This window comes from Mus musculus, chromosome 14, assembly GCF_000001635.26.
Source record: "Mus musculus strain C57BL/6J chromosome 14, GRCm38.p6 C57BL/6J".
Lineage (NCBI taxonomy): Eukaryota > Metazoa > Chordata > Mammalia > Rodentia > Muridae > Mus > Mus musculus.
In genome coordinates, this window is record NC_000080.6 from 51254046 (window position 1) to 51275470 (window position 21425).

General features: G+C 42.7%; 1 protein-coding gene across 1 annotated transcript; it reads right to left on the bottom strand.

Annotated features, from left to right (window-relative positions):
• Positions 1–1215: 1215 nt before the first annotated feature.
• Rnase2a (ribonuclease, RNase A family, 2A (liver, eosinophil-derived neurotoxin)) lies at positions 1216–2067 on the bottom strand. The gene is made up of 2 exons (NM_053113.2): positions 2028–2067; positions 1216–1866 (listed from the first exon to the last, which is right to left on the bottom strand). The coding sequence occupies exon 2, from the start codon at positions 1859–1861 to the stop codon at positions 1394–1396; it is 468 nt and encodes a 155-aa protein (NP_444343.2). The 5' UTR covers positions 1862–1866; positions 2028–2067; the 3' UTR covers positions 1216–1393.
• Positions 2068–21425: the final 19358 nt, after the last annotated feature.

The following is a 21425-nucleotide window of genomic DNA, read 5'->3' on the forward strand; positions in this document are numbered from 1 at the left end:
CAACCTGGTTTGTAGAGTAGTTGCCTCTGTTCCTTCACATTCATGAAGCCCCTCTTATAATCCATATCACATCCTTAATTTTCACATCGTTGAGAAATTATATATTTTCAAACTCATTTTTAAAAATTCTTTCCACAGTCTGTAAGGCTGTACTGAAGGTGCCAGACTGGACCATTCTGCTAAGACATTAGCCAAACCTTTGCCACCCGGACTCATGCTACCTCAGATCCTTATGCAGTCATTAAGGTTAATAGGGAGGACATTGCTTGAAGGAACATGAAAATATGTACATTATTATACAAACAAACCTTATGCCATGGCAGTCCACATCTGCTGGTCCTGTATCAGGGGCAGGAATCCTGTCATTCTGTCTCCACCAAGGCCATGCCAGACTCAGCAAGGTTCCACACCAACCCAGAATGGAAGATTCCACAACAAATCCATTTGCTGTTTCCAGTGGAGTGGCTTCCCTGCATCCCTGACTGTGGTCCATTGAGAGCAGGAAGAACCACCACTACCCAGTGGGGAGGAGAGACCAAGTATTGCATCTGGGAGCCCAGAAAGGAACAGCAAAATGGAAACTGGGGATCCAGACTGAAAGTCAGACATATGGAACTGAGGATGTCACCCCTCTGTTTCATTCTGCATCTGACACTGCAGGAAGGCTCACAGCCACATCTGGTGATACAGGGTTGCCCATGTCCTTAAAGGAATGGCACCTCCCTGTCTGAAACTAATTCCTGACTATAGTTCTGTCTCTGTCCACAGGAGTCAGGGCAGGACCTCTCATTATTCATCTCTTTTCTATATAGATTCAAGTTCCCCTATCTTGGAACCTGTCCTTGCTGGTTTGTGTTGAATGATCTCACAATTGACCTCTAAGGACAGCTATACAAGGAGAGGGCAAGGGATAGCCTCACTGAGAGATCCCAGTTCCCTGGTTTCCTCTGCCAGTCACTTCTTTCCCACAGAGAAACTTCAGGGAAGATGTTGTGTGGGAACATTCTGGAAAGATGCTGATCTCTTCTCAGATTCATTTGTTCCCAGGCACTGCGTAGATGCCTCAGTTGGTATGAGGTCATGCCTCTACACACACACACACACACACACACACACACACACACACACACACACACACACACACTTCTGTGTGTGTGTCTCTTCTGCTTCCTCTCTCTGTGACCCTGTCAGAAACAGAGATACCAGAGATCTAGATTTGTGTGCAAAAGTGTTTATTGATTAGAAACTTTTTGTTCAGCTAAATTAAAGGGAGTCAGCAACAGGTTTCATGAGGACAGATGCTGACATGCAGTGCAAACAGAGGACTCGGTTCTTCCCAACTATGATCTTGGCAGTAGCCGATGAATGAAGGTACAAAGTGCTGGCACTGGAGCTAAAATATCCCATCCAAGTGAACTGGAACCACTGGATACATGGGACTGTCCTGAGGAGTTCTGGGGTCACAGGCAACTGTGTAGTACTTCATTGATCTTGTTGTTCGGTATCTGCAGTTGGAATAATGACTGGCCGGAGTTGTGAGTATACAGATAGTTACTTGTACCCGATTTGAACTATCATGACAATTTCTACTTATCCCATTTTTGCAGATCTTACGTGGATTATGACACACACGGACAACATTAGCAAAAGTTGTATGAAGAAAAGTATTTATGTCTTTACACACTCCTGTGTAACTGTTAACGGCCCGCATTGCATCATCACATCGGGGATAGGCTCTGTTATAGATATGCTGGATGTCAAACCACCGGGAGGGGGTCAATGGCTGGCATGAGGCAAGCATTAGGACATGTCCCAGCAGCAGCAGGAGACAAAGTCGAGACTCAAGTTGCTCCAGACCCATGTTTCCTGTGAGAACAGAAGAGAAGCGGCTATTCCCACCCTAACTCTGTTTTCCCTATCTCTTCCTGAAGGCCCTCTGTTGTCACTTGGGTCCACAGTGTCACATTTTCTGGACACTGTCCCATCATTTGCCACCCTGTCCCAGACCTAGACAGTCAGTGTCTTACCCAGTCTGCTTTGTGGCTCCCGTGGAACTGAGCGCTGGCTGTCCTGGAAATCAGGGATAATGGGTGAGTTCCACTTGGGCCCATAGATATAGAGCAGGCTCTGTGGGTGGAGCTGGTGGCTCAGAGTCTTCAACATGCAGAACCCACACATTGGTACATTGCCTGCTGATGCAACCAGCCTTCTATTTCTTCACTTGGTCAAGCCATGGTGCTACTGTTTCCATTTTGAGGAATCAAATCCAAGTCCTTTTATGCAATGCAGTTTGAAGTCTGAATCTGAACTCTACATAGAAATCTCTGTATTGCCTGTTGATTGGCTGCACACTTATGACTGTTCTCGGTAATGGACAGACCAAGTTTTCTACTAGCCTGTCTACACATTTATTAACCAAGCCAGGATCATAAGAGATATTGACATTTCTATCCTTGATCTTTAAAATTTTATGATGTTGTAGTGTGCAGAGATGGCTAAGTGGATAAGAGCACTTGATGCTCTCCCAGAGGACCCAACGTTGGTTTCAGCACCTATGCTGGGTGGCTTACAACTGCCTGCAACTGCATTTCAGGACATCTGACGTCGTCTAATAGCATCTGTTGGCATGTTCACACACATGTGCACAGACACACAGAGACACATAGGTGAAAATAAGTCTTAGGGATCGGTGAGATGTCAGTGCTTAAGAGAGCTTCCCCTCTTCCAGATTCCTTCCCTTCGAGAGGACCCTAGTATGCCACCCAGAGGCCACACTGCATAGTATTTTTCTGATTGTTTCCTGTATAAGATTCATTTCTACATTTCCAACTACCCACATTTGCCTCCAGAACTAGTATTATTTTTTTTTTCCATTTTTTATTAGGTATTTAGCTCATTTACATTTCCAATGCTATACCAAAAGTCCCCCATATCCACCCACCCCCACTCCCCTGCCCACCCACTCCCCCTTTTTGGCCCTGGTGTTCCCCTGTACTGGGGCATATAAAGTTTGCAAGTCCAATGGGCCTCTCTTTCCAGTGATGGCTGACTAGGCCATCTTTTGATACATATGCAGCTAAAGACAAGAGCTCCGGGGTACTGCTTAGTACATATTATTGTTCCACCTATAGGGTTGCAGTTCCCTTTAGCTCCTTGGCTACTTTCTCTAGCTCCTCCATTGGGAGCCCTGTGATCCATCCATTAGCTGACTGTGAGCATCCACTTCTGTGTTTGCTAGGCTCCGGCATAGTATCAAAAGAGACAGCTACATCTGGGTCCTTTCGATAAAATCTTGCTAGGGTATGCAATGGTGTCAGCGTTTGGATGCTGATTATGGGGTGGATCCCTGGATATGGCAGTCTCTATGTGGTCCATCCTTTCATCTCAGCTCCAAACTTTGTCTCTGTAACTCCTTCCATGGGTGTTTTGTTCCCAATTCTAAGGAGGGGCATAGTGCCCACACTTCAGTCTTCATTCTTCTTGAGTTTCATGTGTTTAGCAAATTATAACTTATATCTTGGGTATCCTAGGTTTGGGGCTAATATCCACTTATCAGTGAGTACATATTGTGTGAGTTTCTTTGTGAATGTGATACCTCACTCAGGATGATGCCCTCCAGGTCCATCCATTTGGCTAGGAATTTCATAAATTCATTCTTTTTAATAGCTGAGTAGTACTCCATTGTGTAGATGTACCACATTTTCTGTATCCATTCCTCTGTTGAGGGGCATCTGGGTTCTTTCCAGCTTCTGGCTATTATAAATAAGGCTGCTATGAACATAGTGGAGCATGTGTCCTTCTTACCAGTTGGGGCATCTTCAATGCCCAGGAGAGGTATTGCTGGATCCTCCGCTAGTACTATGTCCAGTTTTCTGAGGAACCGCCAGACTGATTTCCAGAGTGGTTGTACAAGCCTGCACTCCCACCAACAATGGAGGAGTGTTCCTCTTTCTCCACATCCACGCCAGCGTCTGCTGTCACCTGAATTTTTGATCTTAGCCATTCTGACTGGTGTGAGGTGGAATCTCAGGGTTGTTTTGATTTGCATTTCCCTGATGATTAAGGATGTTGAACATTTTTTCAGGTGCTTCTCTGCCATTCGGTATTCCTCAGGTGAGAATTCTTTGTTCAGTTCTGAGCCCCATTTTTTAATGGGGTTATTTGATTTTCTGAAGTCCACCTTCTTGAGTTCTTTATATATGTTGGATATTAGTCCCCTATCTGATTTAGGATAGGTAAAGATCCTTTCCCAATCTGTTGGTGGTCTTTTTGTCTTATTGACGGTGTCTTTTGCCTTGCAGAAACTTTGGAGTTTCATTAGGTCCCATTTGTCAATTCTCGATCTTACAGCACAAGCCATTGCTGTTCTGTTCAGGAATTTTTCCCCTGTGCCCATATCTTCAAGGCTTTTCCCCACTTTCTCCTCTATAAGTTTCAGTGTCTCTGGTTTTATGTGAAGTTCCTTGATCCACTTAGATTTGACCTTAGTACAAGGAGATAAGTATGGATCGATTCGCATTCTTCTACATGATAACAACCAGTTGTGCCAGCACCAATTGTTGAAAATGCTGTCTTTCTTCCACTGGATGGTTTTAGCTCCCTTGTCGAAGATCAAGTGACCATAGGTGTGTGGGTTCATTTCTGGGTCTTCAATTCTATTCCATTGGTCTACTTGTCTGTCTTTATACCAGTACCATGCAGTTTTTATCACAATTGCTCTGTAGTAAAGCTTTAGGTCTGGCATGGTGATTCCGCCAGAAGTTCTTTTATCCTTGAGAAGACTTTTTGCTATCCTAGGTTTTTTGTTATTCCAGACAAATTTGCAAATTGCTCCTTCCAATTCGTTGAAGAATTGAGTTGGAATTTTGATGGGGATTGCATTGAATCTGTAGATTGCTTTTGGCAAGATAGCCATTTTTACAATGTTGATCCTGCCAATCCATGAGCATGGGAGATCTTTCCATCTTCTGAGATCTTCCTTAATTTCTTTCTTCAGAGATTTGAAGTTTTTATCATACAGATCTTTCACTTCCTTAGTTAGAGTCACGCCAAGATATTTTATATTATTTGTGACTATTGAGAAGGGTGTTGTTTCCCTAATTTCTTTCTCAGCCTGTTTATTCTTTGTATAGAGAAAGGCCATTGACTTGTTTGAGTTTATTTTATATCCAGCTACTTCACCGAAGCTGTTTATCAGGTTTAGGAGTTCTCTGGTAGAATTTTTAGGGTCACTTATATATACTATCATATCATCTGCAAAAAGTGATATTTTGACTTCCTCTTTTCCAATTTGTATCCCCTTGATCTCCTTTTGTTGTCGAATTGCTCTGGCTAATACTTCAAGTACTATGTTGAAAAGGTAGGGAGAAAGTGGGCAGCCTTGTCTAGTCCCTGATTTTAGTGGGATTGCTTCCAGCTTCTCTCCATTTACTTTGATGTTGGCTACTGGTTTGCTGTAGATTGCTTTTATCATGTTTAGGTATGGGCCTTGAATTCCTGATCTTTCCAAAACTTTTATCATGAATGGGTGTTGGATCTTGTCAAATGCTTTTTCTGCATCTAACGAGATGATCATGTGGTTTTTGTCTTTGAGTTTCAGAACTAGTGTTATTAGACTAGTTTTAAACCATGAACCTTTCGGAGAACACTACTTTATCTAAGATACCAGATTTATTATAAGACAATGTTGAAAAAGATATAAAAACATAATGGAATTTTTATTTCTGTTTTTCTTTGTGCTGGGGTTTGACTCTGGAGCTATGTGCATTCTAGAGAAATGATCTGCCACTGAGCTACATCCACAGTGACACATAGATAGAGAGTTTTGGCTTCAACGGGTTAAATGCCTCTCTAAGTTTTTTGTTATCACAACCTCCCTTGCATTCTGATATAGTGACACATCTCCAGACTTGCTCACACTTCTGTTGTTAAGTACAGCCAGAGTTATATCCTGTTGCATTCTGCCAGTGGCTCACATGCGTGGGTTCTAGTCTGGAAAGGCATCTTGGAAACCTGGAAAGGGGTCGGGGAGGGGGGGTCGACTTGGCGGTGCACGAGAGAGACGGAACCAAGACAACAGTCTGATCAAGGTTCAATTTTACTATTTCCAATACTCGGTTATGAAGCAGGGAAAGGGGCCCTTTCCTGCCAAATCATCCTGGAGTAAAGTTTCAGGTGACCAAGTGGTAGCTCCGAATAGCTAGGCCACAGGCAGTAGACGTGGGAGTGGCAGAGCGATAGGGTGGCAGGCTCCACCTATAAACCACAGTGAGTATTTTACTGTCCCAACTGATAGATGTCTTTTTGGGGCAGACTCCATTGGTGAGAGATTGTGTCCAAAACTTGGAATTTCTTCAACCCTGGGATCCTATTGCAATGACTACTCTTGACCTACTGACTGACAGATACCCAGTACCAATGTAGTATTTGACACAGCTCTGCCCAGTGCTCGGGCTGTCTATGGAAATGACTGCACAACTTTTATAAAATAGTAACAGGAACCTGTTTTTTAGGGACTGATCTTTTGGGGGTGCTAAGGAGTGTTGAGTAGGGTGTCACTCTGGAGCCTGGGTTTGGTTTGAACTTGCTTAGAAACCCAGATTAGATTCAAATTTTTCTGTCCTGCCACAGGCTCCAAGTTCTAGAGTCCCAGACTTGCACTTCCAGACCCAGCTTATGAGCCAGGTTGTAAGCAGCCTGTGCTGCTGTGAGTGGATGCTCAGTTTAGGAAGTAAGACTCAGCAGGAAGAAGCTAGGATGCTGTGGCCTTGTCCTTGAAGGATGTTTTGGGGCGCTGTGCCCTTTCCTATACTTCCTTCTGCCTTGAACAGTTTTGCTTTAGTGCACACTTCTCATCATGGGCTTTTCTCGACCACAGACCCCCAAAAGAAAGCTACCTGACAGGATGATATCTTTGGCACCAGAATCAAATGAATCTCTGTTTCTTTCAAACCATCTATTTGTCTCAGGTATTAATCACGTATTGGAAAGCTGATTTGTAGCAGGATACAAGTTAATTTAACTCTGATTTATATACAAAAGCTCAATGGCCATAGTTATGGGCAAGTCTCTGTCAGGGTTTTATTGTTGTGAAGAGACAGCATGACCAAGTCAATTCTTATAACAGAAAATATTTATTTTGGGCTGGCTTCCAGTTTCAGAAGTTCACTCCATTATCTTCCTGGAGGTAAACATTGCAGTGCACCAGAAGACATGGTGCTGGAGTTTTCAAATAGGAAAGGAATAATAACGGAATATACATGTATAGTCCATGATGTTCTCACTAATAACGGCATACACACTCATAGTCCATGGAGTTCTAATACGTTACAGATACCCAGTAACAAACAGTGTTTTGTTCAGTTGTTGTGGGGTAGACTAGGTAAACCAGAGAAGATTAGGACACTGAATTAATCTCAAAGAATGTTTTTATTAACCTGCCAGCAACTGCACTCGGTGTTGTGGGTCCCAGTGAAGTCCTGAGCCTTTCTCAGGATAAACTTTTAAGGATTTAAAAAAAAAAAAAGGAAAGAAAAAAAAAAAAAAGAAACTATCATCACAAGAGAGTTATAAGTGGGTATTAGCCATAAAGTACAGGGTACCCAAGCTACAATCCATAGACCCAAAGATGCTAAATGTCAAGGAGGGCAAAAGGGAGGATGCTTGAATCTTTCTCAAAAAGGAAAATAAAATAGATATTGGAAGTGGGAGCTAGGAAGGAAGTGGAGGCAGGCATATGTAGAGAGAGTAGGGGAAAGAGAAGGGAAGTCAGCAGTCTGGGGTGGGGGCAATCTCTAAGACATGCCAGAGACCTGGATTTGGAGCAAGGCCCCAGAAGGTCTATGGGGGCAAGAATCCTAGCAGTGGAGAATATGGATCCTGAAGTAGTCATTTCCTGTAGCCAGGCAGGACTCCCAGTGGAAGGATAAGGACAGCAATCCACCCACAAAACCTTTTTACCCAAATTCAATCCACCTACAATATGTATAGGGACAAAGATAGAGCAGAGACAGAGGAATGACCAAGCAATGACTGCCCCAAACTGAGACCCATCCCATGGGCAAGAACCAGTCCCTGACACTATTGATGATATTTTGTTATGTTTGCAGACAGGAGCCTGGCATAATTGTCCTCTGAGTGTCTCCACCTAGCAGCCAATGGAAAGAGATGCAGAGACCCACAGCCAAACATTAGATAGAGGTCAGGTAGTCTTGTAGGGGGAAGGACTGAGGGACCCAAAGAGGTAGGGGGAAGGACTGAGGGACCCAAAGAGGACAGCAACTCTACAGGAAGGCCAACAGAGTCAACTACCCTGGACCCTGGAGGGGTCCCAGAGACTGAATCAACAAAGGGTGAGCATGGACTGGACCTAGTTCCTCTGCACATATGTAGAAGATAAGAACTTGGTCTTGATGCAGGTCCCTTAAGTACAAGAGGGGGTGGCTCTTGCTAAATCTGTTGCCTGCCTGTTAGTGGGTCCTGTTCCCCTGAATGGACCTCCTACTCTGGCCTCAGTAGAAGAGGATGAACCTAGTCCTGCAGCAGCTTGATGTGCCAGGGAAAGGGATATGGGGAGTAGGGGAAGTGATAACTACAGGGGGCATCCCCTTCTCAAAGGAGAAGGGGAGGGTGGAGTGGGGGAGGATCCACATGAGAGGATACTAAGAGGAGAAGGGGGACTAATATTGAGATGTAAACCAAATAAACAACTTTAATAAAAATAAAAATTAAAAATTAAAAAGAAATTCTGAGTTGGCATTCTTCAGTTAAAAAGAACAGTTAGCCCGAGGTGAAACTACATAAGCAAAAAAGCAAGATTAGTGCACTTAGAGACTTCCCCAGAGCTGTGGGCTTTGATGGATTGTATCTTTGTTTTTGTTTTGGGAGGTGGTGCTGTCTATGTGCTGAGTTTTATGGCCTGAATGGTATTTCAAGTCATTCATGGCAAGGTCTGGGGTCTACCAAGTTCTGGCAGCCTGTTCCATAAAGACCTTTTCATTGTTGTGTGAAGACAATTAAAAAATCATCCTTAGATCACTGTCATGTTTAATTAGCATTCTGATTACCTTCAATACAAACACTGTGCTGCAATTTTTGTATAGTTTGGATATTTTTGGATAGTCTGCCACCCCCCCACACACACACCTTGCATCAAATAATATTGATGGATGACATGGCAAGTACTGTGTAGTAAATCTATAAAATAATTCTTGAATGAGGATGTTGTCTATTAACCAGAAGCATTAATGGTGATATTGAAAAGGTTAGTTCAGGACCTTTTTCAAAATTCCACCAGACCCTTCTCCTCAGGAAGGGGAAGGCTAATTAAACTTCTGCAGGAAGGACTGGTCCTGCAGGTGGGGGAGGCCTAGACCAGGTAAACACATTCCATTGGACAAATCCTGCCACCTCATTCCCCAGAAACCAATCAATTTAAAAGTCACACTGTTCTGCAAATCACATTTTGCTTAATGACTGCTGCTCTGAAAAACTGTATAAAGACTGACCAAACTGGCTGGAGGTGGAGGTGAGGGGTTGTCATCTCTCCTTTAGGTGTAGGATGGCCCCAATGAGTTGGAACAATAATAAATTCCTCTTGCTTTTTGCATCGATCCCAGGCTCTGTGTGGTTCACTCAGGGGGTCCTCGGTAAGCTAAGACCTGCCAGAATCTTACAGTATCACTATGGGTGTCACTATGGATCATAATGAGGAGTCTAGGGAGAGGGATGTAGCTCCACTGGTCCTTACCAGGTATGCACAATCTCCAGCATCCCACAAAGCTGACTGTGGTGGTCCACACCTCTAACCACAGGATTCATGATGTTGAGGGAGAAGAATCAAAGCTCAGGGTCACTCTCAACTACTCTTGGTTACACACTGACTTCCAGACCAATCTGGGCTGGAAGTGAGAGAGAACCAGTGGATACTTGAGAGGGAGAATGGATATGTCTCAAATTGGTTCCAAGTTGAATATTTTTAATAAGCAGAGAAAGCCCTTAGTCTTGCAACTGTCATGTATTCAAGGAAAGCCCATTATTCTCCCCAAAATAAGCAAGGACACCAACAGAAAGGATCATCTCTTCTTTGGCACCAAAAGATCAGGACCGCCATGTGGCATTGTATCTGTAGTTGGTATGAGTACAAATCTCTTAGCAAACCTGGGGAGATAAAAGACAAATATAAGATATATACACAATGCAGGTCACCAGATAACTGTGCTGGCCTGCGAAGTATTTGAAAGTCACAGAGATTCATCACCAGAAAAACTAGGCAAACTAACACACTCCATCAATCACAGTTCAGAAGAAGTTCCCTAACTTTCATATAAGCCATATAGGAAAGGCTATGGCAAGCAGCTAAGGGGTTTGTTGTTGTTGTTCTTGTTGTTTTCATTCTGTTTTGTTTTGTTTTGCAGATGGCCCATCGTTTGTGTGGCTGCCATGGGTGTGCTCTGTGAGACCAGGACCCCATAGACTTCATCCCAGGATTGCTTCTCACTGCTGTGATGCCTTTCCTGGCACTGTTACATAGCCTAATGATTCCTGGGCATCAGCCCACCCCACTGGGCAGATTTCCTGCAGATCACTGTGAAGATGTACTTTCATATAATAATACTGTTGAGATGAATTAATGACCTTATAGAATTCCAGATGTGATTCAAATAACTTTGGGAAGAAAATTTTAGGAGATGGTTTTAGTTGTTTTGCCAGAAAGGTACAATTATATCAGAATCATGAATATAATGTGCCCACTCCTCATAGAATAAGTAAAGACTGCATAATAAAGAGTACAATGAGCTTTCATAAATTGAACTAAGAAGAGAAATAGGATTAGAACAAGATAATGATCAAGGAAAAACATTCATTTAAGGTCAGGTTCAAGAATGAGGCCAGAGGTGTGCACCATAATAGAATGAGGTCATGTGAAACTGTTGCTTTAAACTTATAAAATGAAATTGCTTTAAACTTACTATCAGCATTCCTTTTGTATAATATTTTATCTGTGAATTAATTTTATAAAGAACTTTTGTCTAAGAAGCTATAAAAAGGCTGAGAGAAAACATAAAGTGTGGCTTTGGGGCTCTGCTCCATTTACCAAATGTATGGTGTAGTATGTATATGTAATATATATGTTTGTCTATATTCATGCACACATATACACATTTAGATATATGTTTATGTATATAAGTATGCATGTGCACTTGTGAAATTTATAAAACATGTGGTTGATCCCGACCAAGTGAGTGTGTGTGTGTGAGTGTGTGTGTGTGAGTGTGAGTGTGTGTGTGTGTGTGTGTGTGTGTGTGTGTATGTATGTGTGTGTGAGTGTGTATATGTGTGTGTATGTGTGCATGACCTTCTTACTATTCTTTTCTTTCGCGACAGTCACTTAAGAGTTACAAGAATTCAAAGTTTCTCCCTGGGCACTCTTGTCAGACCCAAATAATTAAATTCTGCTACCATTAGCACTATCAGTACAAAGCCTGTAAATTGCCTGCTGCTATCAGAGGCAGCAGGTGAGGGTATTGGCTGCTCTCAGAAACATCAGGGTGAGGGTATCAGCTGCTATTAGCACAGACCCCAATGGCCATTGCCATCCCTTGCTGCCTTCCTCACTTTACCTGGATGTCAAGCTGGCATTCAACATAATTTCTATTGTAACTACTTCACCTGTCTGTGGTTGAAACTAGAATGCTAAAAAGGAAGTGGCCATGTCCTAGAAATAGAAATACTAATAGAACAGATAACTAAGAATAGAAAAGTAGGCGAGCCACTTCAGCAGAGAGAGGTGTCAGGAGGTATCAAAAGTATAGCTGAAGCTGAAGGGGCAGTTTAAGGACCATACTCTGAAGTGAGGTTATCAAACCTTCCCATGTAGCCTATTTAGACAGGATCATGAATCTAGGAATGAAGGAGTATACGCAGTCTGTCCCACTTATCAGCTGCCCTGCTGCGGCTACAAGAACTTCATTCCCGGGAGAAGTTTGGTTGGATTCTTGATTCTTTATTCCAGAAAAGCTCTTTCCTGTGCAGCCAAACTGTAAAACTGGTTACACCAGCAAACACTCACAACCTACTCCTTCTCTGCCTTTGTACAGTGCCGCGGTGTAAGTCTGAAGGGAAAAAGATCAACACTAAAACGTCTGGGTTTGTGATGGCAATAATAAGCTCAGAAATCTGCTCTTTGGGAGTTAGAGCATGTTTATGCTTCTGTTCTGTACGCCATGTGGGCTGGAACCAGGTGAACGTGCGCCCCCTGCCGGCCAATGCAGAAACTCCTGGGAGGTGGAGTGGCCTGGTTCTCCTGCTGTCCCAGGCTGCATACTAAAGGTTTTGTTATGAGGGGCAGGGACATAGAAGCAGAAGGTAGGGCAGAAAGACCCTGAGAGCAGAACACAGACAGCACGACCAGAGCGGGGAGTGGAACTAGCATGGCCCCTGGTCATTCCCAGGAAAGACTTTCTAGATCATGTTATTTGAAGCAGGCAGACACCTTTGGCTTGAATCCAAATAAAAAGTCAGGGAAGAAAGAAACTCTTTCCTGCCTGCTTGTCCCCATGCTCACTGGCAAGGTCTTCTATCCTGTTGCTAAAACATTCCTTTGACACTCTAACAATCAACTTCTTACAGTTTCTAACGTAGACGGATCTCCAGGAATACTTTAGGCTTCCAGCTTCGATTGGGGCTGCTGAGACTGTTGTGGTTTATTTAAAAGAGAGCAGAATATGTCTGTAGAGCCAGGTATGGGGCCGTGGGAGGAGGTGCCTCTGTGGGCCCATGCTGAGGCATCCCTTCCCCCTGAGGGGCCAGCCATACAACAGGTATAGAGTAGAATAGAGTTTATTTGGGGAATGGGAGTTGAGAAAGGAGTACAGACAGAGAAAGACAGGGAGAGAGAGAGAGAGAGAGAGAGAGAGAGAGAGAGAGAGAGAGAGAGAGAGAGACAGACAGACAGACCCAGACCCAGACCCAGACCCAGACCCAGACCCAGACCCAGACCCAGACCCAGACCCAGACCCAGACACAGACACAGACACAGACACAGACCCAGACACAGATAGAGAGAGAAGAGTCGCAGCCAGCCAGGAACATGTGGAGAGAGGGGGTAAGGGGAAGCGGAGAGGAAAGAAAGGGTCAGGGAGAGAAGACAGTCAGAGAGAATAAGAGATCAAGGAGTGGACAAGCAGCCTCTTTTATAGTAAGCCAGGCCTATCATGCTATTTCCTGGTAACTTCTGGGCAGAGCCTAGAAGGAATGCTAACAGAGACATGCAGGCTTGTAGACTTGACCGTCTCTCGGGTTCTCTGCCTCTCCAATGCAAGACAGATATTTGTCGAAATACCCAGACTAATGTACCCTGTTAGCCAATAACTTGTGTTTGTGTGTGTGTGTGTCCTTTAGTGAACACTAGCAGAATACGTAGAAACCAACCTATCCACACATGGACTAATGCAATCAAAAAGATACTTAACGAGTGACCACAAGAAGACAGAGAACACTAGTGTTGAGGATTTGTCTACACATCCTCATTTTTGAAATGAGAGATAAAGGGCTGGAGGCCAGACTCAAACTCTGTCATGAGATACTGTCAGAGAGAGAGAGAGAGAGAGAGAGAGAGAGAGAGAGAGAGAGAGAGAGAGAGAGAGAGAGAGAGAGAGAGATTGAGAAAGAAACTGTTTCTTAAAGGCTTTAGCTTTTTGAACATTTGCCATTATCTCCTTCATAAATCCTTCCTAATACATTGATGAGAGAACTAAGACTGCTTGTTTCTCCTTAACTGCTTGTTAGCTCCCCTAATCAACAAGTTGTCAGAGTGGTCTCAGTTTGCCCCATGGTGCAATACCCAAGTTCTCTGCATCTCAAACAACAGATAGAAAATGATGCTTGTTATTGTGCAATAAGGGTTCCTTTCTACAGGTTGGTGGTCTCCCTAATAAAGGAATTTTAAAATATACTCAGAAGAATGCTTATTTTACTAGAATTTAGAAGAAAACCCACAGAGAAGGCTGTCAAGCTGGCCATCCCAACAGCCACTAAGAAAAAAATGAGGAAGACAAGAAAGTCTTGCCTTTAAATTACCAGAGAGCTGGAAAGAGCTGAGTTCTTGACCACCGCTGAAGTCCAGAGTCTTAGATGCTGATGAGGGACTGAGCTGCCCTCTTCCTGCAGCTTCTAGTTAGTTGGTCCTGGAGGATGACTTGAGGGAGTACCCTCTTCAGGATGGAAGCCTTAGGTGTGGAGCTCCACCTCATCTGTCCCTGCTGATCTCTGAAGGCAGTCTTTGTTCTCCAACCAATGAGAGCTGGGAGCTAGACATTCAGGCTTCCTCCTCTGCAGAAAGCAGGAGTTGGAGGGAGCGAAGGGCAAGCAAGCTCCTTCCCACTGGAATGCAGAGATTAGCTTTGAGATCTTCCTTCGTTGTGTTTTTTTTTTATTTCCTGATCTATCACATTATGTGTTCTGAGTTCCAAGCCCAGACCACCTGGGCTCTAATGGGCTCATTGTGAGGTACAAATAAGGTGGTTTTTTTTTTTAATGAAAAAAAATCAGAAAAGAGCTGTGGAGTCTCTTCTAGAAAAACACTGAGCCCACCCCAGTTATTGAAAGTTCACTGCCAGGTCAGCTAATCTGGTGGCAGGTCTGTTTCTCACAGGTAGGGGAGTTGGTAAGAAAGTTTCTGACCAGGCTCCAGGCTGAAGAGATGGTTCAACTTCTAAAAACACTGGCTGCTCCTCCAAAGGACCCAGATTTGAATCCTCTGCATCCACATGGCAGCTAGCAAGTCAGGGACTGTGGTTCCAGAAGGATCTATCATCCTCTTCTGGCTCTTATGGGCACTACACATGAGGAAGATAGATGCAAGCAAAACATACTCCCATATATATAAATATACATGTATATGTGTACATACATATATACATACTTTTAAAGTTTCTGTCTGTTCTAGTTGGCAGGTGAGTTTTGCAAGACTTTCATGCTTTCTTCCTCTGGGGGATTTCAGACGGGTGGGTGGGTTTCTTTTGCCTGCACCATTTGTGGCTCCTTTTCTCTGACACTTGAGTACAGCAGCTTTCAGAAAACTCAGTGTGGGATTGGTGAGGGAGGTGGCACCTACACTTAACAAACAAGTCTTACACCATCAGCACTTGTGGAGGCACACACCCTACTGACCCTGCTATAGCGACAGGAAGCACATCACATTGTCCCTTTCCTGGTGACCATGTTAGACATGGCAGCCAAATAAATATTTTCCATTATAAGAATTGACTTGGTCATAGTTGCTCTTTACAACAATAAAACCCTAAGACAGAGACTTGCCCGTAAGTATGGACATTGATGGATTAGGTCTTTGTTTTCATTTTTAGTAGCTGGTGCTGTCTGCATGCTGAATTTTACAGCCTGGAGGGAACTTTCTTTATGGAGTCAGTTATGCTAAGATCTGGAGGCCTACTAAGGTCTGTGGCCCTGTTGAATTATCAGCAAACTTGTGAGATGACTTTATGAGGTGCAACATGAGGCCTTTAGAGAATATTCCTAGAAACACTGAGGGCATCATTTTAGCCCTCAGTGGCAAAGCTGTGGGCATCACAGAAACCTGGGAAAGGGGTAATGATAATGAGAGACAGAACTCTGATGACTCTTCATGAAAGAACAACTTTTATTTGCCAACTGCTGTTGATAAATTATCTAGCTCGTTACTAGACAATCATTGCAAGCAGAGCTTGAGCAAACAGTATCTCTGTCTCCTTCTCTGAGATTTCCTTCTGCACTTCCCTGCCTTTTGTGGTCTTTTTGTGCTCTGCAGGATAACCTTCCAGGACTTAGATCTTGTACCTGCAGTGTCCCCTCAGTCAAGGGATCACATCTAGATTGCTGTTTGAGAAAGGCAGTACAGACCACTTGGACCCCAACAATTCTGGCTCTGGAAGAATTGAATGGAAGGTTCAGTGCTTATGTACATGGAATTGCATTTTTTACACTGACCTAAAGAGTCAATGTAATTCCAATTAAAATCCCAACCAAAGGGGCAGACTTCCAGGCTGAGGCCAGAGTATCACACCATCCATTCTATATGCAACCAGTACATGGGGTGTGACAGGCACCCCTCAATGAGTACTCCAAGAACACATTTAGTGGTGTCAATCATGGCTCCAGGAGTGAAGACATGCTATATCAGACCATAGACAACAACGTGGTTCCAATCATGCACAGCAAGTATGGAGTGGTAGGGGAGGTAGAGCTCCATAGTGTCCACCTGAAGTCACATACATGAGTCACTCTGCAGAATCCTAAGTGTGCAAAGGAGTTGCAGTGTTTTCTGCTATATGCATAAAGGAACATAAAGTGGAGTGGGGTTTATGAGTAGGTTTTCCTATTGGCTCAGTTTTTTGATGTTAGGGATGCTCTATTTCCATGGGGAAAAACTCCAGGTGTTTTCTTATGTGACTGACTCTTTGTGGTCATCTCAGTCAGATGTTGTGGTTACATGTTCTAGAGCAGGTACAGAAATAGGTAGGGAGTGGCTCAACTCCTGCCATTCTCAATGTCTCTGAGTTTCCCCAAGTCTGAGCTCACTCCGTCTTACCAGTTCTTCTGTCTGGTGGTATGGCCTACATGCCCTATACTGTATGGCCACATTGTCTGCATAGGAGGTCCCTCTACAGTTATGGTATATTTGCAGAAACCAGATCAAAAGCTTCAAGATTGGCTTTTGCTCAATAGCCTCTCAAAGAAATACACAGGAGTTACCATACCATGAAAGAGAAGACCTTAGAACCCCTATATCAAATATAATTTGAGCATTTGTAAATAAATCAGAGTTGATCTTGTGTGTGAACTCACTGGAGGGTCCCAAGGTTCCCAAAGGACTCTCCATGCTGCAGGCACCCTAGCACACCCAGGATCTTGAGATTACTGGTGAGTGGAACACAACATCTGTTCCAAAAAACCCAGAGGGTCTTCTACTAGCAGGAACAGGGACAAAGGAAACCTGTCCGACCAGTGGCTGGGGTTCATTCCGGTCTGCACCAGCCCTGCACCATATTGGGCATGAACTCAGTGGGCCCTAGCACACCCAGGATCTTGGGATCACTGGTGAGTGGAACACAACATCTGCTCCAAAAAATCCTGGAGGGTCTTGTGCCAGCAGGAAGAGGGACAAAGGAAACCTGTTGACCAGGGGCTGGGGTTCATTCTTGTTGGCACCAGCCCTTCGCCATCTTGGGCACAAACTCAGCAGGCCCTAGTACAACCAGGATCTTGGGATCACTGAGACAAGTCTACACAGGGGAGCACATGGGCAGCAGAAGCAACACAGCTTATTGGGCAGGGTCCCTTCGGGCCTTCATTCAGGCCAGGAGGTAGAGCTGAGACCCAAACTCCTGGGCACCTTCCCCACCAGAGGAGAGTTGGCCTCCAGAGAGGAATCTGATCTCAGGACTCAGGAGGTGAATCTGAGCTCCACACTTCTGTGCACACTTCAAGAGGAGAGCTTGCCTGCAGAGAGTGCTCTGACCACTGGGACTCAGGAAAGAGTTGGACTCTCAGGAATGCTGACAGAGGCTAAAGAATCACAGGAGTAACAACCTCTAGCCAGAGACAGCTAGACCATCTAACACCAGAGATTACCAGATGGTGAAAGGCAAATGTAAGAATCTTACTAACATAAACCAAGACCACACGGCATCATCAGAACCCAGTATGCTCACCACAGCGAGTCCTGGATACCCCAACACACCAAAAAGCAAGATTTGGATTTAAAATCACATCTCATGATGCTGGTAGAGGAGTTTAAGAAGGGCATTCATAACTCACTTAAAGAAATATAGGAGAACACTACTAAACAGGTAGAAGTCCTTAAAAAGGAAGCACAAAAATCCCCTAAAGAATTACAGAAAAACACAACCAAACAGGTGGTGGAATTGAACAAAACAATCCAGGATCTAGAAAGGGAAGTAGAAACAATGAAGAAAACCCAAAGGGAGACAACTCTGGAGATAGAAACCCTAGGAAAGAAATCAAGAACCATAGATGTGAGCATTAGCAACAGAATACAAGAGATGGAAGAGAGAATCTCAGGTACAGAAGATTCCTTAGAGAACATCGACACAACAATCAAAGAAAATGGAAAATGCAAAAGGATTCTAATCCAAAACATTCAGGAAATCCAGGACACAATAAGAAGACCAAACCTACAGATAATAGGAGTAGATGAGAATGAAGAATTTCAACTCAAAGGTCCAGCAAATATCTTCAACAAAATTATAGAAGAAAACTTCCTTAACCTAAAGAAAGAGATGCCCATGAATATACAAGAAACCTACAGAACTCCAAATAGACTGGACCAGAAAAGAAATTCCTCCTGATACATAATAATTAGAACAACAAATGCACTAAATAAAGACAGAATATCAAAAGCAGTAAGGGAAAAAGGTCAAGTAACATATAAAGGCAGCCCTATCAGAATTACACAAGACTTTTCACCAGAGACAATGAAAGCCAGAAGATCCTGGACAGATGTTATACAGACACTAAGAGAACACAAATGCCAGCCCAGGCTATTATACCCCGCAAAACTCTCAATTACCATAGATGGAGAAACCAAAGTATTCCATGACAAAACCAAATTCATACAATATCTTTCCACGAATCCAGGCCTTCAAAGAATAATAAAGGGAAAACACGAACACAAAGATGGAAACTACACCCTAGAAAAAGTAAGAAAGTAATCCTTCAACAAACCTAAAAGAAGACAGCCACAAGAAAAGAATCTCAACTTTAACAACAAAAATAACAGGAAGCAAGAATTTCTTCTCTTTAATATCTCTTAATATCAATGGACTCAACTTCCCAACAAAAAGACATAGACTAACAGACTGGCTACACAAACAGGACCCACCATTTTGCTGCTTACAGAAAACCCACCTCATGGAAAAAGACATACACTACCTTAGAGTGAAAGGTTGGAAGACAATTTTCCAAGCAAATGGTCCAAAGAAACAAATTGGAGTAGCCATTCAACTATTGAATAAAATTGACTTCCATCCCAAAGTTATAAAAAAGAGACAAGGAGGGGCACTTCATACTCATCAAAGGTAAAATCTTCCAAGATGAACTCTCAATTCTGAATATCTATGCTCCAAATACAAGGGCAGCCACATTCATTAAAGAAACTTTAGTAAAGCTCAAAGTACACATTGCACCTCACATAATAATAGTGGAAGACTTCAACACCCCACTCTCATCAATGGACAGATCCTGAAAATAGAAACTAAACAGAGACACAGTGAAACTAACAGAAGTTTTGAAAGAAATGGATTTAACAGATATCTACTGAACATTTTATCCTAAAACAATAGGATATACCTTCTTCTCAGCATCTCATGGTACCTCCTCCAAAATTGGCCATATAATCTGTCACAAAACAGGCCTCATGAGATACAAAAATATTGAAATTATCCATTGCATCCTATCAGATCACCACGGACTAAGGCTGATCTTCAATATAGCATAAATAATAGAAAGCTAAAAATACATGGAAATTGAGCAACACTCTACTCAATGAAACATTGATCAAGGATTAAATAAAGAAAGTAATGAAAGAGTTTGTAGAGTTTAATGAAAATGAAGCCACAACATACCCAAACTTATGGGACACAATGAAAGCAGTCTTAAGAGGAAAATTCATAGCACTGAGTGCCAAAAAACAACAACAGCAACAACAAAAAAACCCAAACCAACAACAACCCCCCCAAAACAAACAAACAAACAAACAAACAAAACCAGAGATAGCATACACTAGCAGTTTGAAGACAGCATACCTAGAAGCTCTAGAACGAAAGAAAGGAAGCAAATTCACCCAAGAGGAGTAGATTCTTGCAGGAAATAATCAAACTTAGGGCTGAAATCATCCAAGTGGAAACAAAAAGAACTATTCAAAAATCAACCAACCAGGAGCTGGTTATTTGAGAAAATCAACAAGATAGGTAGACCCTTAGCCAGACTAACTAGAGGCACAGGAACAGTATCCTAATTAACAAAATCAGAAATGAAAAAGGAGACATAACAACACAACCTGAGGAAGTCCAAAACATCATCAGCTCCTACTACAAAAGGCTATACTCAACAAAACTGGAAAACCTGGATGAAATGGACAATTTCCTAGACAAATACCAGGTACCAAAGTTAAATCAGGAACAGATTAACCATCTAAACAGTCCTATATTCCCTAAAGAAATAGAAGCAGTCATTAATAGTCTCCCAACCAAAAGAGCCCAGGACCAGATGGGTTTAGTGCAGAGTTCTATCAGACCTTCAAAGAAGACCTAATTCTAACTCTCCTCAAACTATTCCACAAAAGAGAAACAGAACACACTTTACCCAATTCATTCTATGAAGCCACAATTACTCTGATACCTAAACCACACAAAGATTCAACAAAGAAAGAGAACTTCAGACCAATTTCCCTTATGAATATCGATGCAGAAATACTCAATAAAAATCCTCGCAAACCGAATCCAAGAGCACATCAAAACAATCATCCATCATGACCAAGTAGGCTTCATCCCCAATATGCAGGGATGGTTTAATATACAGAAATCCATTAATGTAATCAACTATATAAACAAACTCAAAGACAAAAATCAAATGATCATCTCATTAGATGCTGAGAAAGCATTTGATAAAATCCCACACCCCTTCATGATAAAAGTCATGGAAAGATTAGGAATTCAGTGCCCATATCTAAACATAATAAAATCAATATACAGTAAACCAGTAGCCAACCTCAAAGTAAATGGAGAGAAACTCGAAGCAATCCCACTAAAATCAGGGACTAGACAAGGCTGCCCACTTTCTCCCTACCTATTCAATATAGTACTTGAACTCCTAGCCAGAGAAATTCGACAACAAAAGGAGGTCAAGGGGATACAAATTGGAAAGGAAGAAGTCAAAATATCACTATTTGCAGATGATATGATAGTATATATAAGTGACCCTAAAAACCCCACCAGAGAACTCCTAAACCTGATAAATAGCTTCAGTGAAGTAGCTGGATATAAAATTAAATAAAAAAAAAATCAATGGCTTTTCTCTACACAAAGAATAAACAGGCTGAGAAAGAAATTCGGGAAACAACACCCTTCAAGTCACAAGTAATATAAAAATACTTTGGCGTGACTCTAACTAAGGAAGGGAAAGATCTGTATGATAAGAACTTCAAATCTCTGAAGAGAGAAATCAAAAAAGATCTCAGAAGATGGAAAGATCTCTCATGCTCATGGATTGGCAGGATTAATATAGTCAAAATGGCTATCTTGCTGAAAGCAATCTACAGATTCAATGCAATGCCCATCAAAATTCCAACTCAATTCTCCAATGAGTTAGAAAGGGCAATTTGCAAATTCATCTGGAAAACAAAAAACCTA

Coding starts and splice junctions, on each gene's coding strand:
- Rnase2a (NM_053113.2), bottom strand. CDS start 1,861: ATGGGTCTGGAGCAACTTGAGTCTCGACTTTGTCTCCTGCTGCTGCTG.